Consider the following 26,349-nt stretch of genomic DNA (forward strand, 5'->3'; position numbering starts at 1 on the left):
CCTAGTTCCTGAGTTTTTTCTAAGAATACAACAGACTCACCAATAACAGTATCAAACACAAAATCTCTTGCCTGGAAAGCTTTGTCTGAGAGTAATTGTCTCTGCAGGAATTCAGCTGAAAAAGGTGCAGGAGCAGCGTGAGCAGGAGGCGAAGCGGGAGCCCGTAGGCAATGACGTGGCCACCATCCTGTCGAGGCGCATTGCCGTGGAGTACAGCGATTCCGACGACGACTCCGAGTTTGACGAGAACGACTGGTCAGATTGAACGTGGCCCAAGCCTGCTGGCAACTACGTTAAATACTTGGCTTCAGTGATTGCTTTGTTAGCAAGATGTAAAGCAGGACGTTGACATGTATTAAGGCTAGTGAGGGAAGTGCTAAAATTGAATTGGTATTATTCAGAATGCTGTAGCTTAGCAACTCTGGTAATAATGATGTGATTATGCTTATGCAGATCAGAAACTTGTCTTACTTTCAGTATTTACTGCATAATACTTAAGTGCCACTAAATGTAGCAACTCTTGTGCTGCGTGCAAAATATGATGCAGTTGTTGCACTGTTACAGAACCAGCATTTTATTTTACTTTCCTGTTCTTGAAGGGATAAAATATATTTTTTTGACTTTACATCTTATTCTTTTAATTATGTAAGCAACTTAGATACTTGTGAATTGGTCTGGTTGTTAGTCTTTGAGGGCAGCTAACTGTATGGCTGAGTGAAGTGTTGAGTTCCATAAATGTGACTTTTAGCTTTTTTATTAGGTGCTAATTATGCCCACCTTAGTCTATTTTTAACCACTTCTGGGCTTAAGTTTTTATGCATACAGAATTGATTTTATACTATCTTCCTTTTTATCTTAAAAATGTAGCAGATGATGAAATGTATGCTTTGATGAATGAACCCACATGATCCAAAAAGAACATTTGTTCAGCAGACAGATATGTCTGTAACAGTACCAGCTCGAAGTTGCTGGCTGCTTGTTGGGAAGAGTGTTGGGAGGGTCTCTACTGGGTAGCAGATGCATGTCTGTGTTATAAATGGAAATTAAAATACCTGTAGAGCTTTTCAGACTTACAGTAAGATCAACTGGATGCAGGATAGACCTGATGGAAACCCTGTGGCTGTTGCAGTGCAGAAATGCTATTGCTAAAGATTGGAAGAGTTTGGATCTAGCAATCAGATACATTTCACAAGTATTAAACTTGGTCTTTATGCCTGTAGGTATAAATGTGTGTAAATAAGTTCTGTTGTTGTTGATTTGTTCATGTGTAGTCATGTAGCACATTGACTCAGAACTCTTACTTTGAATGTATTTCTTTCCCAGTACATCCCACGGATAAAACAAGGGCAGTTAAAGCAGTTTTGGTGGCTGTTGAGGTACTATGCCATATATATATACACTCATTTTCTTGGTCCTTTCCTAGGCATAATTGCTGCCATAAAGCCTGCTTTGACTGTCTCTGTTTTCCTTGTTTTCCATTTTTTTATCAGCCGTATGGTATTAAAATGGTTTGTTTTGGTTTGATTTTTTTTTTCCCTTTTCTGGACCAAGAATCAGGCTGCTGCTCTGCCTAATGAGGCTTTTAAATTTTATTCATAGCAGGAGAAGATTTCTTTCCTTACCAGATTACAGTTTTAATCTTTGTAACAGAAGTCTGTGTAATTCCAGGTCTAACATTTGGTAAACCTCCTTTGTTCTGTAAGGCACCCCCATCTGTTCTTAAAAGAAGTATGTAAAATAAAAAGAGAATGGAAGGTGTTTATCTAACCTGTGTTTACACCATTAACAGTTTTGGTCCTGAGAATGTAACAGTCTAACACGATGTTTGCATGCAAACTGTTGGCTACTGCATTGCTGTTTAATCTGCATATGATTTTGCAATCTGTGGTGGCTGCCTTTATGGTAGAGGGATAACATGCTGCCTCAGGGCTGCTGTTAAAATTTATTACACAAAGTATGACAAAGTATGACCAATCTCTGCATAGTGGTGAACAACCGCAGCTCTTGTAAAGCAGGGGCAGCTGAAGGTACTTACTGATCTCTGTCCCAGTTGGAGTTGGTTTTGTCTTTGCCTTAAAATGCAGAGCTGAAGTGTGCTTTACTTTGTGTCCTGGAGTCTGAGGTCTGTGTGTCCACCAGGGAGGACAGAATTTAGGCTGTATCCTGATGGTGGCTTTCATCACCGTGTGGGACGTGGCTTGTCCCCTACCATCACGGTGTGCTTGCCCAGTGGCCTGCAAAATAATTCTTTGGAGAGGTAGCTGAAGGTGCAACTGGGACCTCAGTGTTACATCACTGCGTAGGTGGTGAGAGCACTCTCGATGTTCTTTTGATACGTGCTGAAATGAAATGTCTCAGCAGAAAATTCTTTCCAATCTATTGAAATTTGATATGACAGAAGATATATTTTATGAGCACAGAAGTTGGGTGTGTCCGAAATTTTGTAATTTGTGCTTATTTTAAATAATAAGCATTAAACAAGCAATCAGTTGTGACCAGTGAAGATAGTGTAGATTTTTCAGTCATAGTAGCCAACCTGTTTTTCTGAACCTGCAATGTTGTCATTTTCCTTTTGGTATTTTATGGACGAAATGTGAATTGAATTTAGTGATGTAAACACTATTCTAGGCTGTTTTTATCAGTTTTATCATACTTTGGGTTGTGCATAAGTAACAATTATGAATAAAATCTCACTTTTGAGCCTGTGTTTCTTTCTTTAGATTAGTAAGATTTTGCTGTTAATCTTTATTTTAACTTACCAATAACAGAAGTGAAAACGTACGACTTCCAAATGCTATCTCTGATCCCAATCAGATGTTGCATGATGTTCCTGGGACGAAGGATGGAGTCTACAAAACCAGATTCCCTTGAGGTACTGATGCTCCTGCTAACATCCATACTTGGTTCTTTTGCAGCCTTGATTCAAGCTCCAAGTTCCTGGCTGGTCTAAGCAGGTATGACTTTCCCTACAGGTAGCTTTAGGGATTTTTTTTTTTTCCAGTTAAATGCCAACTTTGCTTCCAGAAGGAACACGGCAGAAAATACAAGTTACATCAGCAAATCTTCTTGCTCACTTTTTTAATAAGAATTTGTAGGTTAGTGACATACTGAAGAATACTTTAAAATACAAACCCATGTAGGCCTCCTAGAAAAATACTTTAAATTTAATCTTTTAATTGTAATCAGATTAAAGCCAGGAGAGGCTTTTCATCCTACTGGGAAGAACTTACATAAACCAATTGTGTAATTTAGTGGGTTAATTGTAAATTAAACAGATTTGTTTATGCATTTTAGACACGGTTGTTTCTTGGGAAAATAAACTAATCTTTATTCTGTTCCACTGAAAACCCCAGTCCCTCTGGCTCTCAGTTCTTACTTCTCTCAAATTTCCCACTTTTTGATTTGAACTTAATTTAAATAATTTAGACCAGAATTCTTAGACACCAATTCCAGACAGAAACTGAATATGCAATCTTGAATTTTTTTGGTTCAAAGGTTCTCTTAGTAAAGCATTTATAACTGCTTGTTGTAGCTCAGTTGGAGTTAGGACTGATGGTCACTCAGCATGCTGCTTCTACAGCTTTTGTGGTTGCCCTTTGAATTTTAAAGAATTTTCATGGAACTAAACTGAACTGGATTTTTGGGTATTTGAGATTTCTCTTTACCAAGATGAATGGAGAAGAGAAACACCTTTATTGTAATAGGGGGTGCATGGTGTTGAGAACAAGCTCCAAACTGAGCTCATTTGCAGTATGCAGATGGAGTTGGGAGGAAGGGAAATGTCTCCTTGGAACATTGGTGCTTGATGTATTTTTCAGCTATGTTCTCTCTCCTGTGCTGGGCACTGTTATTATAATGAAGAGGTGTTCTTTTCCCCTTGAAACAACACACCTAAGGGTACAGCAAAGATGTAATTTCTAAAAATGTTTAAAATCTCACTGTGAACTGAACTGAGTGTAAACCTGATAATAATGAAGACTTCATTAGAATCCTATATCTGGAAGCTGAAGTTGTACAAATTAAATTTTGAGCTGAGGTATTAGTTCCTAGCCAAGAAATAAAATAAAAATTAGAACAGCATATCCAGAGACCTGTTTTTTACAGTGGATTTTCTTTAAGATTATATTACACCTTTTTTCCTTCTGAAAAACCACACAGAAATTCAGCCTGCTGTAGTCTGCTTTGGGAAAAAGTGCTTGCCCTGTGGGGGTGTGGATTTTTACTTCTGGGTCTGAAGCATTCCTGCTAAGAGTGAGTCCATACATACATGAACTCTAGTCCAAGGATTTTCAGCATATTGAGGCAGATCTGCATTCAGGTACTAAAACACTCAGGGTGATACATAGGGAATAAAAATAAATTATGATCCCTGCTAGAATCCCTCAGGCCCTGTTGTCTGCTGCAGAACAGTCATGAGAGACTTGAGCTTATCACTGAACACCCTTCCCAGTTTCCTTGGACTTTAAAAGAAGTTAGACCATTCCAGAAGGACTGTGAATTCCCAATTGCCCATCTTTTGTTAAAAAGATGAAGAGAAAGAACAAGAACTCTGAGAAAAAGAAGTCCTTTACGTATAAAACAGGGAGATGAAATCTCATATCTTGCTTTCCCTACTAACAAGCAAAGAAACTGTTTTCTGTGCTGTCAAGTCTGTGTAGGTTTCTCTGGAGAAATGTGTTCTTATCTGTGGGTGACATAGATGTGCACTCCTACAAGAGCAAAGTACTCTCAGGTTTGTGCTGGGCTGAGCTTTTCAGCTACGTAAGAAGACAAGTTGCCCCTAAGAATCTTAGCTAAATATAGTAGTCTGTCGGAGATTATTCCTACTGCTGCAAATAAATAGAGAGGTTCTTATCTGATTAGCCGGAGTAGGGTGGAGTTCTGTGCTTTTCTCTTGTCAAGGGGTTATGTGCAGAGTGATTTGGAGATTAGAGCTGAGGGCCACTGTTCTGAGATGTCTCAGCAGCTTGTCTTAAGCTGTTGCCTTTCTGAGTCACTCGCATTTCAATCGCTCTGTGCTGTGGCACCACGTGAAAACTGCTCTGTTCAGCAGTCACTTGTTGCCAGTCAAGTGCAGGGTAGCAGAGGGAAGAGGGGCCTGGGAATCTGCCTGAGTTACCCTAGTGCCAGCTAATACTGGACAGCCTGTCCTCTCTGTCTGGGGCAGCAACTCTAAACAGAAGTCCTGCCAGCTACACTGAGGGGAGTGGCAGAACTCATCTCTTTCCTCTCTTCCTGGCAATCGGATGCTCTCTTGGTATCTGCCAGTGCTGATGAATTTTTTAGTCAAGTTTTCCCGAGTCACCTTGCTGTTCACGTTTGATTTCTCTAGTGAGTTTAACTTTCTATTCCCTTACCTGTCACCTTCTCTACTTTCTGATTGGCCCATGCCCGCCACGGTCTGTCACCTTCACAAACTGGATGCAGTCACCAGCCATGGTGGCAGTGCCCTGGCTCTCCTGAACTCCACAGCCCAGCGCGGGCTGTCACTTGCAGCCTGCCCCTCTGCCTCCTCTTCTTGTGAGTCTCGTCCTCCTGGTTTTCAGTGGATGGTTTGCAGGTTACCAGCCACATTCCCCTTCCCTGTTTCAGCAGGACCTGGGGTTTGGTTGGTTGGCCATGGTGTCTTTCCCTTGGGTAGGTCCTTGTTCTGTGAGTGTGCTGGTGCCAGTGGGTGTTAAAACGGGTGCTGATTCAGGGCACAGGGCTTTTCCTCTCCACAGAGGAGCATGATGGCAGTAGGCTTGTTTATCATAGAGTTAACACTTTATCACTAAGCTAAGCCTTTCTAAAGTTGCTGCTTATCCCAACCTTGTGAGGCCTCACCTTAGCCTCACTTGAGACATTCTGTCATGTTTGTTTGTATTCATTTTCTTCGGTCTGGTTTTGGGGTGTTTTCAGCTATACCTGTGATGCCTTAGGTTTTAGCTTTTATATTTTTCAGATTCTGTACAGCTTTAGTGTGTAGTTCTGAGCTTCATATTAGGGGATGGTAAGCTGTCTTCCCAGAGTAGGTAGACAAAACAATTCCTTCTCTAGCTTGGGACCAAGGACAACTGAGCCAAATCTCAGGCCCAAAAGCATAAACAATGTGGACTGAAGAAAGAAAAACAAGAAGGATAGTACTTCATAACCTAAAGCTATAATTAGACAATTTGCTAGTGGACCAGAACTTAAAACAGTGGGAGATCCCGTGACCATTCATCCATTTTGTGACCATTTTGGGTTCATCTTGGGTGTAACCCTGGCTGGGCTCTTGTACTGCCCAAGGTGTATGCATTGGGGCCTTTTAATAAATACCTACTTTATGCTTTAGCTCCATCTAGCCTCAGTTCTAGGTCAGCCTTCACAAGGCATCACCTGCAGTGGTTTGTTTTTCTGTTCTGTTTGTGTTTCATTCCAAATTTAGTATGCTTCCTAAAACTCTTCTTAGGTTGCCTTCACACAGCTGGGTACACTGTTTATGGTTGCCATTATGTTGTAATGATTATTTCTGTCTTTGAGGAAGAAGGATTTTTGTTTGCTTCATATGCTCAGAATCACAACCAAAGTAATGCTTTCAAGGATGGTTGTTAAAGTTTCCCCAGAAATTCATTTCTACATAATTTGTATTTATGGCATATTTTGCTGTAACAAAGGTTTAGAAGCTTTGCTTACAGCAGATGGTAAAGTTTTTGTATTGCTGTGAACAACTTTTGTATAGGTTCATCAGAATATTTAATCTGACTGTGTTGAGACTGTTAAGATGTATTATGTGTGCTGTGCTGTGCTGCGATGTGGGCTTGATTAGTTATAAATGTCTGCAGTTCCTTGGGGCATGTGGGGTTTACCTTAAAATACCTGGATCCTGCTGGCTCACTGCTCCTCCCAGGACCAGTCACTGATTTGGCATAAGTGATGCAAAGCACCACTGTGACATTTCACAAATGTTTACAGAAAGACAAGCAAGATTGCTGCCTTGTACTGATCCCTTGAGAGGCTGACATGGAACAGAGGCTAGACAGTGTTAAAGGAATAAAGTAGGTATTTATTGAAAGGCCTTCAAAGGATACACCTTGGGCACTACAAGAGCCTGGCCATGGCTCTACTGAAGATGGACCCCGAGTCACGAGTCTTCACACTTAAAACTTTTGGTCTGTTCACACATTTGGGTTCATTGTCCAATTACAGCTTCAGGTTATGAAGTCCCATCCTCCCAGATTGCTCTCCTCAATTCCCTGTTGTTTATACTTTTTGGGCCTGAAGCTGCAATGGTGTCCTTGGTTCTTGGGCTGGAAAAAGATTTTGTCTAACTAAATTGTGAGGAGAACTTGCTAACACTTTATATGAAGTTCAGAGTCACACACTAAGGCAGCACAGAATCTGAAAAATAGGAAAGCTAAAACTTAAGGCATCAGTACCCAGCTGACTGCCATCAGCCAAAGGCTTACCTGAAAGAGTAAGCCATTTTTGATCATCTCCTGTACTGTCTTCAAAGCTCCCAGTGACTATCATGACAACCAATGCTTTTAAAGGTTTTTAAGAGCCATCTTTATTCTATAAGTTGACATGGTCTGCTCAGAAAACTGAATTTAGGTTTACCACAGGCTTTTAAGTAAAGGACGTTCCATCCCCCTCCTGTGGTGCCCCTCCTGTCCTATATTATTTGTTATGTTTCTAGAGTTTATGTGAATAATTTATATGGCTTTATAGATTTACTTCATACTTTACTGAAAGAGGTAATAAATCCTTACTTTAGGGATTTTCAAACCTAGTTAAAATACACCAAGTGGTGAGGCAGCTGCCAAAAGCTAGAATTATTTGAGAAGAGATGGGAGTTGGCTATAACATTGCTGTTTATTTACTGTTTTAGCTAAGTAAAAGCATTTAAGCATGGATGCCTCACTTACATGGGGAGAATAACAGCACAGATCTGTGGCATTCTTCTGTCTCTTAAATGGGAGGTAGAAAATAAAGATTTTTATGAAAGAGATGGGGAAGAAGAAAAATGTCCGGAATTTTTTTCTATTCTAAACAATAGGAGAAAGTGCTTCGGTGAAATTGATGATACTTCTCTTTGTATTTGTTTTATCTCCATACAGAAGCCTCCAAATGGTGAGGCTATGTTTTAACCTTTTCCCTGAAGATCACCTTCCCCATTTTATTCTCTTCACCTTATCAGCTGCAGTATGCAATGACCTTTCTCTTCGATTCAGCCATCTGCCTGCCTCAGCTTTTATTTCCTTCACTGATCAGATGAGACATGAGGGTACAAATGGCACTGGCAGCACTGCTGGCCTCGGTAGCTGATTAGGATGAATAGACTTAAGCTGACATTTTAAATAGTAAATAGGTCTTTTTTAAAATTCATTAATACAAAATTGCTTAAGTGAACTGGTAATGTGTTCTGCTCAGAAAGCAAAACATACTTACTCAGGGTGGTAGGATATATAAAAAATGTATGGATAAAGCACAGCTCTAAAGTGCTGCTCTTTTTTAAGGCTTCCAGATGTGAGCTTTGCACAATTGCTGCAATTACCAGCCTGCTGCAGGTATTGCTTCTTTCTGGGTTTGGGCTGCAACCCTTTATTCTCACCCAACTGCTTGAATACTAACAGGGGCACCAGTGCTGTAGAAAGGATGCAGAAAAATGTTGCTGCCTTAGGAAGCATATATGGAATGAAATGGAGAGCTAGTGGGATGGAAAGAACAAAATTTCCCTCTGAGAACAGTCATCTTGGCAGGACAGAGCTGAAGCTACGGCAGGCACCATTAATTTCTTAGCATGGCATTAAAGAAAATAAAGTAGGACTTGAAAGTTCCAGGTCTTGTGATCCACAGCATGGGGACTGTCTCATCTCATCAGTCTTAATGCCTGAAACTGCAGCCTAGTCAGCCCTGATGTCAGCTGGCCAGTGAGATCATGTCCAGGTGACTCAGAAGTGGGGCTCAAAGGGAGCCAGTCTATAGACCAGGGCACAGCACGTGCTGGGCTTCAGTGCTGCTTCATGCAAACTAAATGCCTTGGAGCTGTAGTGAGAGCAGGTCTTGTGCCTACTTGCATCCATCAGGAATCGAATTCACGTGCTGTTCCATGATGGGATTAACAGCATGGAGAGATTGAGTGAGCAGATTTGCTTCCGAAGTGCTTCTGATCCAAGCTAAAGTACTGGTATGGGCTCCAGTGCCTGTGCTCTGTGTGTGAGTGCCAAACAGCCCTGTACTCGTGGCTGTTCACCCTTCCTTGCCACACTCCCTGGCTCCCGGTCGCTGCCGTTGCCATCCTTCAACATCATCTGTTGCTCAGCCTGGGAGAGGCAAACACCCCTATCTTCGTGCTGAATGTCTGGCAAAGTGTTGGCAGTAGCTGAGGAAGCCTTGCTAATGAGCGGGTGTTGCTGAAAGCAGCGTGGTGCAGCACCTCTCCTACGCAGCCTGAGCAGCAGCCGAAACAGCCGCCTTCTCTGGAGCTCATCCTGGCACACGAGCCAAGCAGGATTTACTAGATAGTACAAATCTGTTGGCTGGTAATTACACTTTAGTGTTTGATTTACATACAAAGCCAGGTAATGCAGAAAGCGTGAAAATGTTTCAAAATGCTCGTTCATCAGTTATGAATTCCCTGCCCAACGAGATGCTTTTTTACCCAAGAGAGGAGTCTGGCACTTGGCTCCTGCAACGCTGCAGTGGTGGCAGGAGAGCTGCAGGAGGGCACTGGCAGCTTTTGGATCAAACCTACTCAATAGCTGGGAAAACACTACGTTTGAGATTCCTGAAATTCTTCGTGTCACTTTGATTGGGAAAGGACATGGCAGGAGCAACCTTCCATTATGGACTGCACTAGGCTTCTCTCCTCATGTTGTACCCAAATCCTTAAAATCCTGTGACAGGAAAATGAGGTGCTGCTGTAAGATTTCCGTCCCCTGCAGACCCAGCAGGTAAGAGGGACAGTCTTTCCGTAGCAAGAGACTGACCTCCAGTGGACAAACGGGGCAATCATAAGAGCTTGTTCTAATTAAAATTTAGCTGTATGAAGACAGCGAGAAGATGAAGAAGTTTGAGAGAGAGAGAGAGAGAGAGACGTTCCTCTCCCAGTTATGGGAGAGTGGCAGTGTGGTAAAAGTGGATGTACAGCAAAATCTCTGTGCATGTGCAACTCTGCTGACTGCTGGAGACTCAGAGTCTCGGTCCTTGACAAACTTGGAACAAAGCACTCTGAAATGTAAAGCTGCCATGAAGCTAAAAGCACTGAAGCGACAAGGTCTGACAGCTGAGGAACTTACTGCACCTTGGCTGAGCTCCCACCTGTAAATGCCTTCACACATCCCCTGAGCCTGCCCTGGTTGTGAGGTGATGAAGAGGAGGCCGCCAAGGAAGTTGGGAGAGGGATATGAATTGCTTAATGTTAGATGTTTTAAACTTTTCATTCCCAGAATCACGGGGGGCTTGAGGTGAGAAGGAATCTCTGGAGGTCAAGTGCTCCAGCCCCCTGCTGAAGCAGGATGGCCTAGAGCTGTTTGCCCTGGAGCGTGTCCAGATGGCTTTTGATTATCTCCGAGGAGCAAGACCCCACGGCATCTCTGGATAACCTGTGCTAGTGCCCAGTCAGGGTCACAGTGACAGAGCATTTCCTGATGTTCAGAGGGATCCTCTTGTGTGTCATTTTGTGCCCATTGCTTTCAGTTGTGTGCTTGAGCTCTACAACTGCTGCCCATCAATGCTTATTAACTGTGTTGCTGTAAATGCAATGCTTGACTTAAAAATTGTGAGTCTCTCTTTTTACAGGGAAAATTATGTGTGATTAGAAGTGGATGTGCTGTTCAGCTTCTGAGTGACAAGGTAATAGAAATAACTAAAGAAAAAGTTAGTTGCACAGCAAGTTTCATCACCAGGCTACCAATGTTTGGAGCTGAGCCTAATATGAAACTAGAAAACTTTGATTATTCTCCAGCCTTGCTTGGGTGATGTGCTTTGAATTTCACCACCCAGCAGGGTTTTCTAAAGCCTATCAGCAGCCTAATGAGAAATAGTGTGAGGGCCTTGCTGGTTTTGGTGAGGTTGTTTTTCAGGGAGGTGAGAGTTTTGTGGCTGCCTTCTAGGAAAGTACTGGAGGGTCAGAACGGGGTTTTGGCAGATTTAGGCTTCCTCACATTCTGTTGTGTGCAAGCACAGGTTTGGATGGGGAGGTGAACTGAAACCCATCCCCTAGTCAGGAAGGAAAGTATGTTTAGCAACAAGAGCTAATGCTGTTTCCTTAGACTCCAGCGCTGCTCCTTTGTGTGGTGGAAGCCACTCTTAGTAGAAAGCCTTTCCACTGCTCTTTCACAGGATCACAGGGTAGTGCAGGCAGGAGGATGCCTCAGGAGCTCGCCTGTGCAGTGTCCTGCTTGCAACAGTGTCAAACCAAGCTGCTCCATGCTCGATGTGGCCCCCAATGCCTACAGTAACATTTGGTTTTTTCCTCCTAGTGTGTGACAAGGACGTTAAAGGTGGGATTAGGCTTTCCCCTGCCAAATGATTGAGACCACAGTCTCAATTGCTCTGAGGAGGAGAAAAGAAATGCTCCCTGGTCACTAAGGGACAAGCATATAGGAAACACCTCGCTGTGGTAGGGGGAGAGCTTTTGGCAGTGCCCACATTCCCTGATCCCCGTGTGTGTTAGGGGAGAAGCTGGCTGGCATGCTGTGAGGGAGACCTTACCATGTGGATGCTGCTGCTTTACTTTCCCTCTTCTGGAAGTTCTCCAAATATCAGAAGGTTTTGAGTAGTTGGAAGACATTGCTGTCTTCCCCTGTCCTCCTCAGGTGAATAGAAAGGGGGTAATTATTGCCCCAGGACAGTGATGGTGAGTGATGCTTTTTGCAGCACTGCTGTGTACAGCACTCCTCTCACAAGAAATACATCCCAAATTTTCCTTATGGTGTTTGATGATGTGCCTGTGAGTGTTATTGGGCAAAGGCCTAACCAGATTTCAGTGGGTGTTAGAAAGAAGAAAGAACTGGGTGTTCACTGGTTATTGCCTGGAACTTGCCTGTTGGTATGAGAATTGATCAACGCTGGAATGACAACTAATCTATATTGTGAAATATATTATACAATCTTTAATTTACATAGAGATGAAGTCTGCTTATAGGGAGTGGAAATCAATAATGGCTTTTATATCATCCTCTGGGTAGAATATTAAGTCTGAAATTCCATAATATCTAAACTGCATCAAGAGATTACAAGTCAATAGTACTAATAGCATAAAAGGTTTTATCATTTTATCCTCTCTTAATGAATTTTATATATCTGCTGTTTCCAGATGGGGCTTTTGTTCTTTCAGGATGTGAAATGTGTTTCAGGCTTCATCATTTTATTAGTGTTTGAGGTTATGGCCAAAAGCTTGCAATGCAGGTGGCGTATAAACACAGAAAGAAAAGGTGGTCCCTGCAGTCTAATCTGAATTTGAGGGGTAGTTGGTGGGCAGCCCCATTATCTGAACAGGAACCTTGACTTTTTCTTGATTCAAAGCCTGCCCATCTGCTATGGACCAAGCTGTACTCAGTTCAACACTGTACTGATACCAAGCAGAGGGTGGATTCAGATTAAACCCAGCCTTCTCTGCAAAGAACCTGTTGCCAGTGCATTCCTACAGCAATGGTGTGATTCCCAGTCCAGCATCCATCTCTGCTGTGTCTTGGAAAGGCATTGCTGCCACTTGTTATTTTTTTGTTCTTTCCTTTGAGCTAACTGGAGCCATATAACAATCTGCTTCAGCCATTCTGAAGGCTCTATTTTGCTATAATTTGCTTTGACTCTGAATAGATGGGAGAAGTGAGAGTGAAAGAAAACATTTCAGTCAGAACAACGTCTCTTTTCAAAGGCATGTCACAACAGGAAATACAATTTAAACTGACTGAATGGCCATGGTTGGTACATAAAACCTTGTGCTGTGATTCCCAGTAGTAGAGCACAGTGAACATGATGTGCTGGAGTATTGATACTCCCTGGCTGTTTCTCTGCACCTTCTCCAAGCTGTGCTATTTTTCTTTCACCCCCTCTCCCCCCTCCTCAAATGCTCTCTCTTCTTCTGTATGATGAATACAGCCATTAGTCCAAGATTAACTTTATTCAGGTTCTTTACATCACCTCTTCTCCTCTGGTTTTAATCAGCTTGCACAACCAAGTTGGGTCTATCTTAATTTTTCTGTGCTTACAAAGGTGCAAGAACCAGCAGGTGCACAAGGACTGAAGTAGGGGGAGGAGGATGACAAAATTGTGGGAGTGGGAGGGAAAGAGGTGGCTTTTCAGAAGGGCTCATTTAATAGCTTGAAAAATTACCTTTTTCAGAGAACATGTAATGACTTCCAAGTAGTTTACTCAAAACTGTGGCTTCTTTAGACTGAGGATTTCTCAGAATTTCTTGGGGATTAGAAATTAATGTACTGAGCCTATTTGATTAGTAACCTTCTGTAATGCAGCTGCTTTTGTGTGTAGAGCAAAACCATGTACAGACTGACAATTTATTTTCTGTAAAACTGAGTCTCTACTGCAGCATTTAAAGCCTGTATCTACTATGTGTTCCTTATTTCCCATGCTGTCATGAGGGATTAATTTGATTTCTTTGGTTGTGCCCTATATAGGCAAAAAAATATGGAAGAAAACTTTAGATACTGCAAATTTTATTAAACATATTGACGCTCTCTAGGAAAGAGAGCAGATTCTGAATTATTTCTTTCAAGCTAATTAACTTGGCTTATAGATAATTCTGTTGAAATGCCTAGAGTTTGTGAATTGTACAGTTATCATATTTTCCTATCTCTGTAGATCTCTAGCCAAAACAAATTCCAGGGCTGGCATTTTGAGTTGTGCTTGCTTTTCAGCTCTGCCAGATGACTGCTGTTTCTTTAAATGAACCAGACTAAAAAAGCCTCATGTGAACAGGTGGCAAGAAATAGAGCAGACAGGATTCTTCTCATAATTCTGTTCCTAGATTGCCTCCTCAGCAGTGAATCTCTTTTAGGATTCAATGTAGCAACATACGTATTTTTACTGGCCCACTAATATTTTTAATAATTTCAGGCCAGTTTAAGAGCGGGCCTGAAGAAAAGTTTATGCACATCCTAAATTTCAAATTTCACTTGTAAGTATTGAAGGCTGGAAGCTTCAGCCATGGAAGCATGGCTGGGACAAAAGCAAAGTCAAGAGCAATCTGCAATGGTTCAATGTAATCTGTACTGTTATAGCAGAGACCTGAAACGCTCTTAGCATCCACTGAGAAGGTGACTGTTCCTGAAAGATCAGATTTATTCCATACATTATGGAAGTGTTTGTGATTATCTTCATCTGGGCACCCATGAGAGTTGCTGCATTACTAACTTACGGTATGGGGCATGGCGTTGCATGTCTGGTCTCTGAAAGCAGATGGTTTGTTATGATACTGCTGATGCAAATTATGCAATGAAGACAAAAAAGTGACTCAGCACTGGATCTGGTATGAGTTGCTGCTCTTGGTAGCAGCACTGGCACAGCTTGACAACAAAGGGACCTGGAAACAGAACTGCTGCCTCCCTGCGGTGCCATTTGAAGAGGAGATGAGCTATATCTGCTGTCCAGATATTCCAGGCACATGCAGAGGGCATAGATCATACAACTGCTATGAATTTCTTATCACTCTGTGTTGGAGAGGTGCTTAGGGTTCAATTTGCTCTCCGTGTGCCACCTAGTTGTGATGCTCTCTGTGTCTGCACTGACCTTAGACAGCCCAGGCCTGCTGCATGTTCAGCATTTTTCCCTTTTCATTAATTTTTAACCAGTCCTGTAGACTTCCCAGGTGTTCTTTCAGCTGTCAACTCTGGCTGTGCCACAGCTGCTGCTGTTAAGCTTCTCAGTGTGACCCTCTGTGCTGCTCACTTCAGGCAGAGGAAGAACAAGACTCAAGAATGGCCTGTGAAATGCAAATTACTCTGCCAGCTAGTAGAGCAAAAGCAAAGCAAATGAGGGTGTCTTCTAATTAAATGTAATGACAAGGAGGCCAAAGAGCATCCCCTGCTAATTCCTGAACTACTTTGGCAGGAGGCAGAGAGGAAGCAGAAAGGGAAAAAAGAATACCTGCTAGAATGGGGCAGGGGAAAAAAAAATAACAGGACAAAAAGGGAGGTGGCACTGCAGCTCCCCTTGGGCTTCAGTCAGGGCACCTCTGCCCCACTGCTCACACCAGGGCTGCCCTTGCAGCAGCTTTGGGATCCTTCAGCTCCTGGTGCTTGGCTTCTCCTTGGCAGGGCATTACACAAGCAGTCTCTCATTGGTAGGCAAATGTTTTGGATGAGATAGCACTGTTACTAGCTGCTCTGGTTTTAGTCTCTTCCTAATGCTTGCATGGGAAGAGACTAAATATGCATGGGCCTAAGAAAATTTTAGTAATGTGGTTTCTGTAATTCCATTTTATTGGTTATATAGACCTGAGGGAAAGCCCTGCTGCCCTGGGAGCTGTACTCATAAAGACAAAACTTCTTCCTTCGTTTATTTCAGTTTCTTTGTCTTTCAAGGGAGAATGTGCTCTGGTACACCTCAGATCATCTTGGTAAGGCTCACACACAATTTCATGTTGTAGCAGAGGTAGGGGGCAGGTACCCTGCACAGCTGGTGTGCAGCTCTGCTGGGCTGTGTAAGCTCCACTTCATTTTGTTGCTCAGACCCCACTTGGAAAAACACTAATGCCAAGCAGGTTCCCCCAGGAGCTATCCTCAGCCGCTCCTTCTCCTGTCAGGGAGCAGAGTGGTGATGGACAGGCTTTACCTTATGGATGGGTGTAAATGTGTGACACTATTATTTTTGGATCATCTGGAGCTTCATGATCTCTCTCTTGTTAGTCTCCATTGTGGAATACACTCCATGTGGAAGAGATTGTCCACATACCTTCATTTCCACAAGTGTTCAGGGAATGATGTGAGCACATATCCCCCAAGTCTCACTTTCTATACCTTCCTGAGAATTTCCCTGCTATCCAAAGCAAAGAGGTTTGGTGACCTTTGGTGGTCAGTAGAGTAACCCAGGTTTCAATGGCAAGGAGAGACATATTTTTTTTTTATCCTGTTCTGTGTGGGTTTGTTTTTCCCCCCTTATATGAAAAGTTAGGAAATAATGCTTTTCTTTTAAGGTGAAACCTGGCACAGTTTATAACCCACATTCTCCTAAAGACAAGCCTTCCTCCATCCTCAGGCTAAGCGATGACTCTGCCTGGCAGCCTCACACCCTCCAAGGCTGAGCTGCTGAGGATTTGTAGGGCACCTTCTGCTCTGTTTCAGGGTGAGCTCCCCGAATGTCACTCAAGAGTTAGTACTCGACCAACTGCAAATGAACTGGGGATGTGTTTCTGTCTCTGGCTGATGGAGATGGAAACTGCCAGGTGAGCAGTTTTGCAGGATGCTGGTGGGCCCATTGTAATTGGTCCAGATGGCTGATATGGAGACTTGCATCAGATATTTTTTGAGTGTGAATGTTTCTTAAACATTCATGCAATATAAATCAGGGAAAAGTTCCTGTTGCAGATTCAAAACTTTCAATGAATCCTTTCAATCGGACAAAAGCCTAAAAGCAGCTTGACCAGGATTCCTAGCAAGGGGTTTTTACAGATGGCTGGGACGCTTGTCAAACAAGCTGTTACTTCACTTACTCAGGTGGTTTGGTCCACTGTAAAGACAGAGCAAGAAACAGGCATTTTTATAAACTGTGGATGTGTAGTATTTTATTCTGTTATAGCAGCAAAACTGTATTATATCTAGAGAGATAATGCCAGACATAATCATATGAAAAATAGTATTAAGGAATATATATTAGTTTAGCAATGCACCAGCTGCCACAGAAAATGTTCATGTCATAACCATTAGTACTTGATTAGTAATGCTGGCAGAGGCAGGATTTTTTTCCTCCCTTTTTTTCCCCGTTGTGACTTCAGCATTAGTAGTCCTGGTGACTGGAAGGCTCACTCCATCCAGAAATTGTGCAGGCTTTTCCTTGTACCTCAGTCCTATGGAGGACAGGATGTCTTTAAGTTACTTTTGTGCTCTTGGTTTTCTTTTATTCACAGGCATTACAGTCTGTGAATAAGAGTCAAACATCAAAGGAATAATGGATCAGTTACCACCAACTAGACTGATACCCTCAAATTATTTCAAGTAGATAAATAAATCATAGTGAACTCATAATTGTGATTGATAGTCATATTTTTTTATTTGCATTAAACACAAGCTATCTATGATTCTAAGGTGAGGACCAAATATGTTGAGCCAGGTACCCCACAGACACAAGGTTCTGCTTTAACTCTTCCAGATGATATGGCCCTGCAGACTTGAAATGTGCCTACAACTTGGGCTGGAGTTGAGTGACTGTGACCTGTTTGGTTTGACAAAGAACATGTTTTAATGGTATAAGGAAATTTTTCCCGCTCAAAATCCAAATGCTAATACTGCCTTGTGCTGTAACTCTGATCTTTGTTGTTCTGGTTTATCTGTTGAGTAGACTGACACACAAGTGTTAACTTTTTCTTTTAAATACTGCCTCTGACATAGCATAAACCCACTGTGGGCTAATGAAGATCTTGGTATAATTTTAATTAATTTTATTTCCAATGTTCATACCCCAAGGCAGATCTTTTTGTAATGTCTGACATTTTAAAATGTGTTACCTTCTGTGAGCACCCGGTGTTATGAAAAATAGGGGAAATCCTTAAAATTATGAAGAGCATGGTGTAAAAAGTAAAAAAAAATTTGGCTGGGGGCCCATTTTTTCTCTGCCCTTCCCCTTTGAAAGGCACCAAAGTCGTTTGTTACTGTTCAAGGCAGCAGATACCAAGAGCTACAGGAGGAAGATCCAATATGTAACTTGTGGAGGCTCTGTCAATGCCTCTGCTGTGCCCACGATCATTGATGCCTATTGTTTAACTCCAGAAATGTCCACTAGATCTGTGAGCCAGACTACCAGTATTTTGTAGGCTCTTTTAATTTGTCAGTCATTTATTCTTCTACTAAACCCAGTAGTTTGTGCTTGGCTCAAGCCATTCCAGTAGGTGATCTACATGTCAGGAGATGGAGATCTCCCCTTTCCTAGGGAGTATCTTCCAAGGCTTGATCTCTATCTACCTCCTTGTTATGAACTAAAAATAAGACAAGGAGTAACAGGCACAAATTGAAAGATGGGAAATTTAAGTTAGATATTAGGGAGAAATTTTTCACCGTGGGGGTGGTGAGACACTGGAACAGGTTGCCCAGAGAAGCTGTGAATGTCCCAACCCTGGCAGCGTTCAAGGCCAGGTTGGATAAGGTCTTGAGCAACCTGGCTTAGTGGGAGGTGTCTCTACCCATGGCAGGGAGTTGGGACTGGATCATCTTTAAGGTCCATTCCAACCCTTAACATTCTATGATTCTATGATAATGCTCTGTCAAGGTCCAAGCCTTCCAGATCATTGTATGGACACTCACTGTCCATGAGAACCACAGGGTAGTTCAGGTTGGCAGGAAACTCAGGAGGTCTCTCCTGAGAGACCTCTGTCTCTCTCTCCCTCCAACCTCTGTCTCAAAGCAGGGTCAGACCAGATTGACCAAGGTTTTATCCAGTGGAGTCTTGAAAACCTCCATGAGAGATTGCACCACCTCTCTGGCCAACCTGTGCCATTGCCTCCTGTCGGGATGGGGAAATATTTTCTCCTTATGTCCAGTCTCCTCCTCACTGTTAAACTTCTCAGCATGCACCATGTGAAGATCCTGGATCTGTTGCCTTGATAACTCCTCCACAAACTTTGCTGGGTGCTTGTGAAGCCAGATCTTCTCCAGGCTGAAAGAGTCAAGCTCCCCCAGCGTCTCCTCACAGGCTGTTGTGCAACCTCTGACTTACCTGTAGGGGTGTGTGTTTATAAAACAAACCTCTAAACACTCAAATGCAGCACAAGATGATGTCAACTTGTTGAGCAGTCTGACCTCTGTTACCTTGATGACAATTTAGGTATTATAAAGCCTTTGTAGGCTAAAGGACAGATGTCTGTATGTTTTACATAAATGTCAGAGCTTCCCATCAGGTCCTCCCTAGTGATTTCATCTGCTATATTTAATTTTATATCAAAACTCAGGCATCAACAATAAAATCCTTTCCTCCAGGCTGGTCCAAGCTGCATCCCTCTCAGCTGTCCTGCTGGCTTCCAACCTTTTTTGTCTCACAGTGATCTATACCTCATCAGCTACCCAGACCTCCCTTTCTCCTGATGCTGAAACAGAGGGAAAGCAGAACTATCAAAAAGTTTCTGCATTGCTTCCCAAATTCTTTTACAAGGCTCACTGTAGATAAGATGAGCTCTCACAGAACACCAGTTCATTACCCCACTTATTTCTGGAACACCATATCCCAGCCATGATGCTGTGCACTCAAAAGCAACATCCTGCTCTTCCACTTACACATTTGCTCTGCTTTTACCATCAGTAACAAACCTATAATTTCTCCTGGGCAGGATTTTGTTTCGAGTTCTGGTTCTCACAGTCAGTTGCTACAACACAGGGGCAATTACAGTGCTTGAGAACTACTGCCAGGTGGTTTTTAGATGGAGTTTTAAGGACTGCTTTTGACTCAGAAAGCTGCAAATGGCCTGTGACCTTTCTGAAGGAAATTGTACATCTGCTGCAGTTGAACCAGTGGATGCTGCTTGCAAAATATCTCTAGGGCTCCAGCTTCACCAGGAAAGAAAAGCATCTGGTAAAACCCTCTTGGAAGCAAGGCTTTTAGTAACTTTTAATGGGTCAAATAAACCTTAGGCCTCACAGGTTCTAACCTGATGCACTGCCCAGAAACTCTCAGTGGCTTTCTCTTCCCTTGGGTATTCCCTGGCTCAGACTGGAGACATGTCTGCATCACGCAAGGGGAGGCACAATGCCCAAAGCTCTACAGAATCTGTGAAGTATCCCTATCTCTCCCCTGTCCAATCCTGGAAGCCTTTCAAATTGCCATCTCTTTTTTTACACTGCTATTTGCTTCTCCATCGGCAGAAGGCTGATGCCAGCCTGTTTTACACTCTAAGATTGAAACAAGGCAATATTATGTAAAGCTTTACAACTGCTGTGTGGTGGTGCACTCTTCCAGATGACATAAGCTACTGAGAGGGAGACATACAGATGATGTAATGTGATGTAGCCTAGTTGAGGAGTGGAAATTGTTCAGAACTTTTAGGTAAATGTTAAATTCACTGTAATAATTTCTTTTAGACATTAATCTCACAAATGCACAGTGTCAGGGAGCACTAGTCTTATCTGTCATATTCTCACAGCAAACAGGGAAGCAAGAAGGAACAGCAGCAGATATTTGTGTTTGCCACATGCTTGATATGACCTCTTTGTGCTCAAGTTGCCATCTGTTGTGAAGCACTTTATGGGTGTTTGTCAAGCCTTCTGTATCTTTCAAAACAATATTGCTACTTTATCATAAAAGGTCTGAATTATTCTATACATGGCCCACCTTTCCAGGAACACTGACATCTTTACATTGCACTTAGCGGCTCAGGATTTTTGCTGCTGATTTCCACTATGGGGGCTGGAGCCCTGCTGACTTTTGTCTCTGAACAGCTTTCCAAGAGGAAGCGCTCTCCACAGTGATATAATACCATGCAAGCTATTCGCAGGGGAAACTTTACCTACGGCTGCAATGCAGCTGTGTCTGATGTTAAATATGGAATCTACTGATATTTTGACACAAGGGGAAGACCTGTGCTCGGGGAAGTCTTTTAATCATATGATTAAGCTGTCATTTAAATGGTGTAAAAAATAACTTCTAAGCAGAAGAAAAAGGAACAGTCTTTTTGCAAATGACTACTGAAGGTGAGGTGATTGAAAGGGACAGAGAGCAGCATTTTGTTCTGTTTTTAACTTGTCTTTAATGAAACACTATCATTTTGTGAAGCAGAGGAAATTATGGAGATTCTGCTGTTTAGTTCTCTGGAGACAGATGTGTGTGATCAACGACTGCTCACTAAAACAGCCTCTAATAGAATCAAGGAGAAGCAGAAAAACACTGAAGAAACACTGAAGGCAAACAAGCAAGCTCTGAGGAATGCGTTATCTCATCTCTGAAGGAGAATACAACATTCCTTGGTAAGGCAAGGAAATACACTGAATTGATATGAGCTGGAAGCCAACAAGCTGTTGTGGGTCTGCAGTGCACGCACTCCAACAGCACAGCCTCACTGCATGTCCACAGGGCAGGGCTGGTGGCTATCAGCACCCAGCTAGCCAGGTGAATCTTAGAGAGAAGATGCACTATGGATGGCTGAGCAGCTGGACAGGTAAATGTCTGTTCCTATGCCTGCTTGCAACCTGGGATCACAAGGGAAGGCAATCAGCCTCCCTGAACACTGCCTGTTGCTCTCTGTCCCTCACACCCACCCTCCCCAGACCCCAGGGATGTGGTGACCACAGCAGCAGCAAACAGCACACCAAGGAACACTCTCTTGGCTGCTCCTTCTGCCAGCAGAGACACCTGATTTTAGCAATGGCAGGTTGCTGCTGCTGCAAGGGGGCGGCTTCTGAGTGTGATTCTGCTGCTGACACGCAGCTGCTGAATGGGAGCCAGCCTGAATGACCCTGTGATGGCAGACACAGGGGTCTGCAGATCTAACAACAGACTCATCTACTGGCAAGGCTGACTGTATTTTTGTAAAGGCTGTGCACAAGCTGTGGCTGGGTGGAAGGCAAACAAACACTTTCCAGAAAAAGCGTGATGAACGAAACGGACCGAACATTAAGAAATCCCACCATTTTTCTGTGACATCTTCCTAGGAGACGGTAAAAACCCAAACCAAAACGAACCTCAGCACAGAGCTCCAGGGACACTAATAAAAGCTGGTTAATTAAACAACAAAAACCAGATCTGTTTTATTAGTTCCCACAAAAAAAACAACTTTGGAGGGATTGGGAATCCCCATTTATTGACAATAAATCCTGGAGCCCATGTGAGCAAGAAACAAAGCTGCAGAAAGATTGAAAGCATCAAGGGAGAGATGAGCTGCTGCTATGTGGCCCTGGCTCAGTGCAACATATGCTACCTTGCCAGGCAGGGAACTCAACCGTATCTGCAGAGCAATTGAGCCAAGGGAGTGTCTGCAGGCTGGGCAGGGACCAGCCCCTCCATCCCAACAGTGCCTGCCTCTAGGCTAGGGCCAGTGGTGTCACCTTGATATTTTCTGAAAAATCCCTTTGCCAGGATTTCTTCTCCTGGGGAGCTTCAGTTTCTCCCTGTTTTGCTGCTTTAGAATGTGGTCTGGAGATTGTTTATCCCAGCATGTGAATTGTTTTAATTTAATGACCGATCACGGTCCAGCTGTGTCGGACTCTCTGAGGAGTCACGGGTTTTTATTATTCATTCTCTTCTAGCCTTCTTCTGTATCTTTTCTCTATTTCTTTAGTGTAGTTTTAGTATACAATTTCTTTTAATATAATATCATATTTTATAATAAAATAATAAATCAGAGAACTGAGTTCTGAGAACTTGGAGTCAGATTCTCAACTTTTCCCTCATCCTGGAGACCTCCAAACACCACACAGTGGAAAAAGCACTGAAAGCAGTGGGGCTATCTGACCTGCTCGGATGTCAAGGCGTGTTTTTTTGGTTTTGCTAAACTGGCAAATAGCAAGTGCTTCCTTCTTCAGCCTGATGCCCTTGCAGATTCATGGTTCGCCATGTTAACAGTAATTTCCATGTAAGTCCTTGCACTGCATCACCAGTGGCACCACTGAGGAATTCCAGCTCTTGGAAAAAACAAAAGTGGAGCTGGAGGCTGCAACAACTGGTGCCACGTGAGGGGGGAGGGGGGGGTGGGGGGAAGAAGAACCAGCCCCCTCTTTGTCACCCCTCATGCAAAGGTGAAAGAGTAGTAATAGCCAGGGAAGTGAAGGAAATCTTGAGGTTAGTTTTAGATTTTGGAATTTTCTGCTGCCATTTAGACCTGTCTAATGTCTGAAACTGGAGTTGAGAGGGCTCTCTCCCACTATAGTTTGCCATATCCTCTGTATTTCCCTTGTAGGCTGAATGATTTGGAATGTGTTGATCCTTGTTCTGGAAATTATGTGTTTTTGAGCTTGACAGCTCAAAATGATGATGATGGCAAACTCAATATATCTTAGAAAATGTGTTTATATAGGCTTTCAGTCAAGCACCATTTAAATGCCATACATCATGATAAAAACGAAGGTGAAAGCAACTCTGCTAGGCCACTGGTGGGAAGGCAGTGTCCTGGTTACATTAAAATATCTTTTGCTGTCAGATAAACAATGTCTGCATTGAAAGGCCACCAGTTTCACAATTAGTGCAAAATATGGGGATGAAAGGCTTTTGCAGATACGAAAGAAAATCCCAACAAAATTCACAAGCAGAATGTGCTCAGGTAAGAGCTAATCTGCATGCAGCAACCAAGTGTTGGCTGTAACGTGCTGTACAGCAGTGGGGTTGCTCAACTCACATCCACATTAGAGGACTGCAAAGTAGTACCAACCCCATGGAGCATTTTTGTTATGAGGATGACATTTCAATTAAAAAAAAACTACAAGAAAAATTAGATTTGAGTTGCTAATTTTAAAAGCAATTTTAGAGAAAAAAATACTTGGATTTGTATGATTATAGATAATTTCAAAATAACTTTTAAATGGAGGATTTTTAAAATATCTGCACATGGAGTTGTCTTTGTCATACATGCCATACTGATGATTTCTCCTATAATGTTTTCAGCAATGAATATAAAATCTCCATTAACTGCACTGGCCTCACACTTTGCATGGCCATCAAAGATTCATGGTATAGGACAGAGGTGAGGTAGCAGACACTCTCTGACATCCTGCTGTAACTGAGACAATTCATAAGAATTCAGTAAGAAGGTAAGATATGCTGCACCATGTCAAAAAGTCTGTCCAACTCAGCAGCTCATCTCTGGTGTGACTTACAGACACTTTAATGAACCTAAGAACAGGCATGCACACCTGGAATGATGCAGTCAAGGATCCTTCAACTAAAGGACACAGAAACTACACTTTTTAATTTCCACTTTTGGGCTTCATACAATGAAACTTTGTTTTGCTTACTGTAGCATGGAAATTATTCCATGTCCTGACAGCTTTCAATTGTTTCATCCTTATAAGTACAGTGGTCATTTATGATTGGCCACATGAGTTGCATACTCATTATTAATAATTCTGTTAGCTTTATCAAATACATCCTAGTCACCACTGTGCTGCAGTCCTTTTGGATATAGTTTAACCTCAGAGAAACAAACTGGGTGTCTGCTCTGGCACCACGATACCAGTTTCTTCTTCTCTAGACAAAATAGGTGGTGCCCAATGCTGATGTAAGAGGTGGAGAGGACAGCTCTGGTAGAAGTAAACACCCCTAAGATCTCCTCCAGGATCCATCTGACATGTGGGACTGTAGTCCTACGTAGTATAAAGGAAGCAGACTCACTCTTGATCACTGACCTGGATATCTGTCAGTCGCTGTCCCATTTCTTTCAGAAGCCACATTTCAATGGCTATTGGTGTACCACAGTCACTCCTATGGTTAGAGATATAACTCATTCCATCATTTTATATGTCTGGAAAATAAATGGGTGTGTAAGAAAACCATTCAGAGGAATTAAGTTATACATTTTATACAAAAATTTAATTTGGAAAATGAGACGGTCCACCGTTTTCTTTTAGCCTGTCTAAAACAATCAAATTGGAAATACAGAACTCTGATCATGCATCTAATTTTTCTGTTACTTAATTCAAGGATTAGAACCAAACTTCTAAAAAAAAATCTAGGTTAACGCAGTTTCTTACTTCCATAGTAACTTTTACCTCTTCAGGTAATGACTGCTAACACTAATATTAAGATAATAATACTAATATTAAGTATTTAGATCCATTTAGCTTGACCAAATGCAGACCCTCTTATAATCCATGCTGCATTTTGTTCCCCAAAATGGAGTGTATACAATGATAATAAAAGGCAGCATGTCAGAAGAGAGTGCAGGATAGATAAATTAACTTGAATAAGAAAGGTAGCCATGGAAGGTTATTCTGGCTTCTTGAAACTCTACGTTCAAGAACTCCTGTCAGCTCTTCTTTCAGGGTTTTTGTCTGTAGTGCCTGGTATTTCCTTCTGCAGTGTTGTAGATGCAGGGGATCTACAGAAATTCAACTAAAGTTTGCACATCTGAATTTAATCCCCCAAGTTTAGTCAGTGTCATCTGTCATCTCTTTGCACTGGAACACAGTTAAATCTTATATTTGTAGAAGGATATAATTTTGTTATTTGAAACAGAATGGGGAATTCAACGAAATGAAACAACCAACCATTCTTTTTTTAAAAAGAAAAATTTATTTATGGCTACACACACCACATATAAAATTAACATTTAACTGAAACGTAATTGTTTCAATCATTTATGACTAAACACAATGTTGACTACAAAACTGTACAGTTTATATTTAATAACCAATTCTTACAGCATAGTGCAATTGTAACATTTTATAAAGAAAATAATTTGTGCCTTTTTTAAATAAAGTGCATTAAATTACTATCTTGTATACAACAAGAAGCTCTGTAGTTGCAATTCAAAGCTTTAAGCTTAAGGGAAACTGAGGCAAAGATGTTTCACTTCCTTTAAAAATCACTTCATACACTGGCAAGCCATGGTTCAAATTTCAACCACAGTTAAATTAAAAAAACCAACCAAACAAAAAACAAAATACCAAAAAAATAGACCAAAAAACCTAAATTAGTATAAAAAATAACCACAGGCCTTTATGTACGAAACCAGTAACTGGTTCTCATATGAAAAGCACAACATGCAGGATTTCAATCCACCTGGCTCCTAGTGAGATGTACAGCATGAGAACTATTCTCCATGCAGATGCTTTTGCTAAAGCTTTTAGAATTCAGCATGGAACTACACTGCAGTCAGTAGTATCAGGTGTCTACCTGAAATGTACAATGTCTCCTAGAAAAAGTTCTCTCTGAGGATTTGATGACATGAACATGGTAAACTACAGGTTATTTTTTTATTGCATTTGGCAACAAAAAAATGTGGGGGTGTAGTTAGTAAGTCTAGAAAATTACAAGTGGTTCTACTAGCCCAGGTATTCCAAATTTCACATCCTGAAATTAAAGACAGCGTTTACAGCTTTACTTCAGAGGCACCCTTACAGCACTTATCCCATGAAATTCCATTTGTAAACACATTTACAATCAACTTTTGTAGATTTTGGCTGTGACACTAAAGCTCAGACCAAACAAAGGAGGGCTTTAGCCCCAGAGAGTAAAAAGCTATAGACATCAAAATGGACAGAGGTGTAATGTCTCTCTCCAGACAAAACCAAGAAT

At 42.0% G+C, this 26,349-nt stretch overlaps 1 protein-coding gene across 2 annotated transcripts in view; it reads left to right on the forward strand.

Annotated features, from left to right (window-relative positions):
• WASF3 (WASP family member 3) overlaps positions 1 to 2,700 on the forward strand; it is a 65,543-nt gene extending 62,843 nt beyond the window's left edge. For both annotated transcript variants that reach the window (XM_038138326.1, XM_038138317.1), the window contains exon 10: positions 108 to 2,700. In XM_038138326.1, the coding sequence (XP_037994254.1) occupies positions 108 to 265 (158 nt within the window). In that variant the 3' untranslated portion in view covers positions 266 to 2,700. The remainder of the gene's footprint in view (positions 1 to 107) is intronic.
• The last annotated feature ends 23,649 nt before the right edge of the window (positions 2,701 to 26,349 follow it).

Source organism: Motacilla alba, chromosome 1 (genome assembly GCF_015832195.1).
Source record: "Motacilla alba alba isolate MOTALB_02 chromosome 1, Motacilla_alba_V1.0_pri, whole genome shotgun sequence".
Lineage (NCBI taxonomy): Eukaryota > Metazoa > Chordata > Aves > Passeriformes > Motacillidae > Motacilla > Motacilla alba.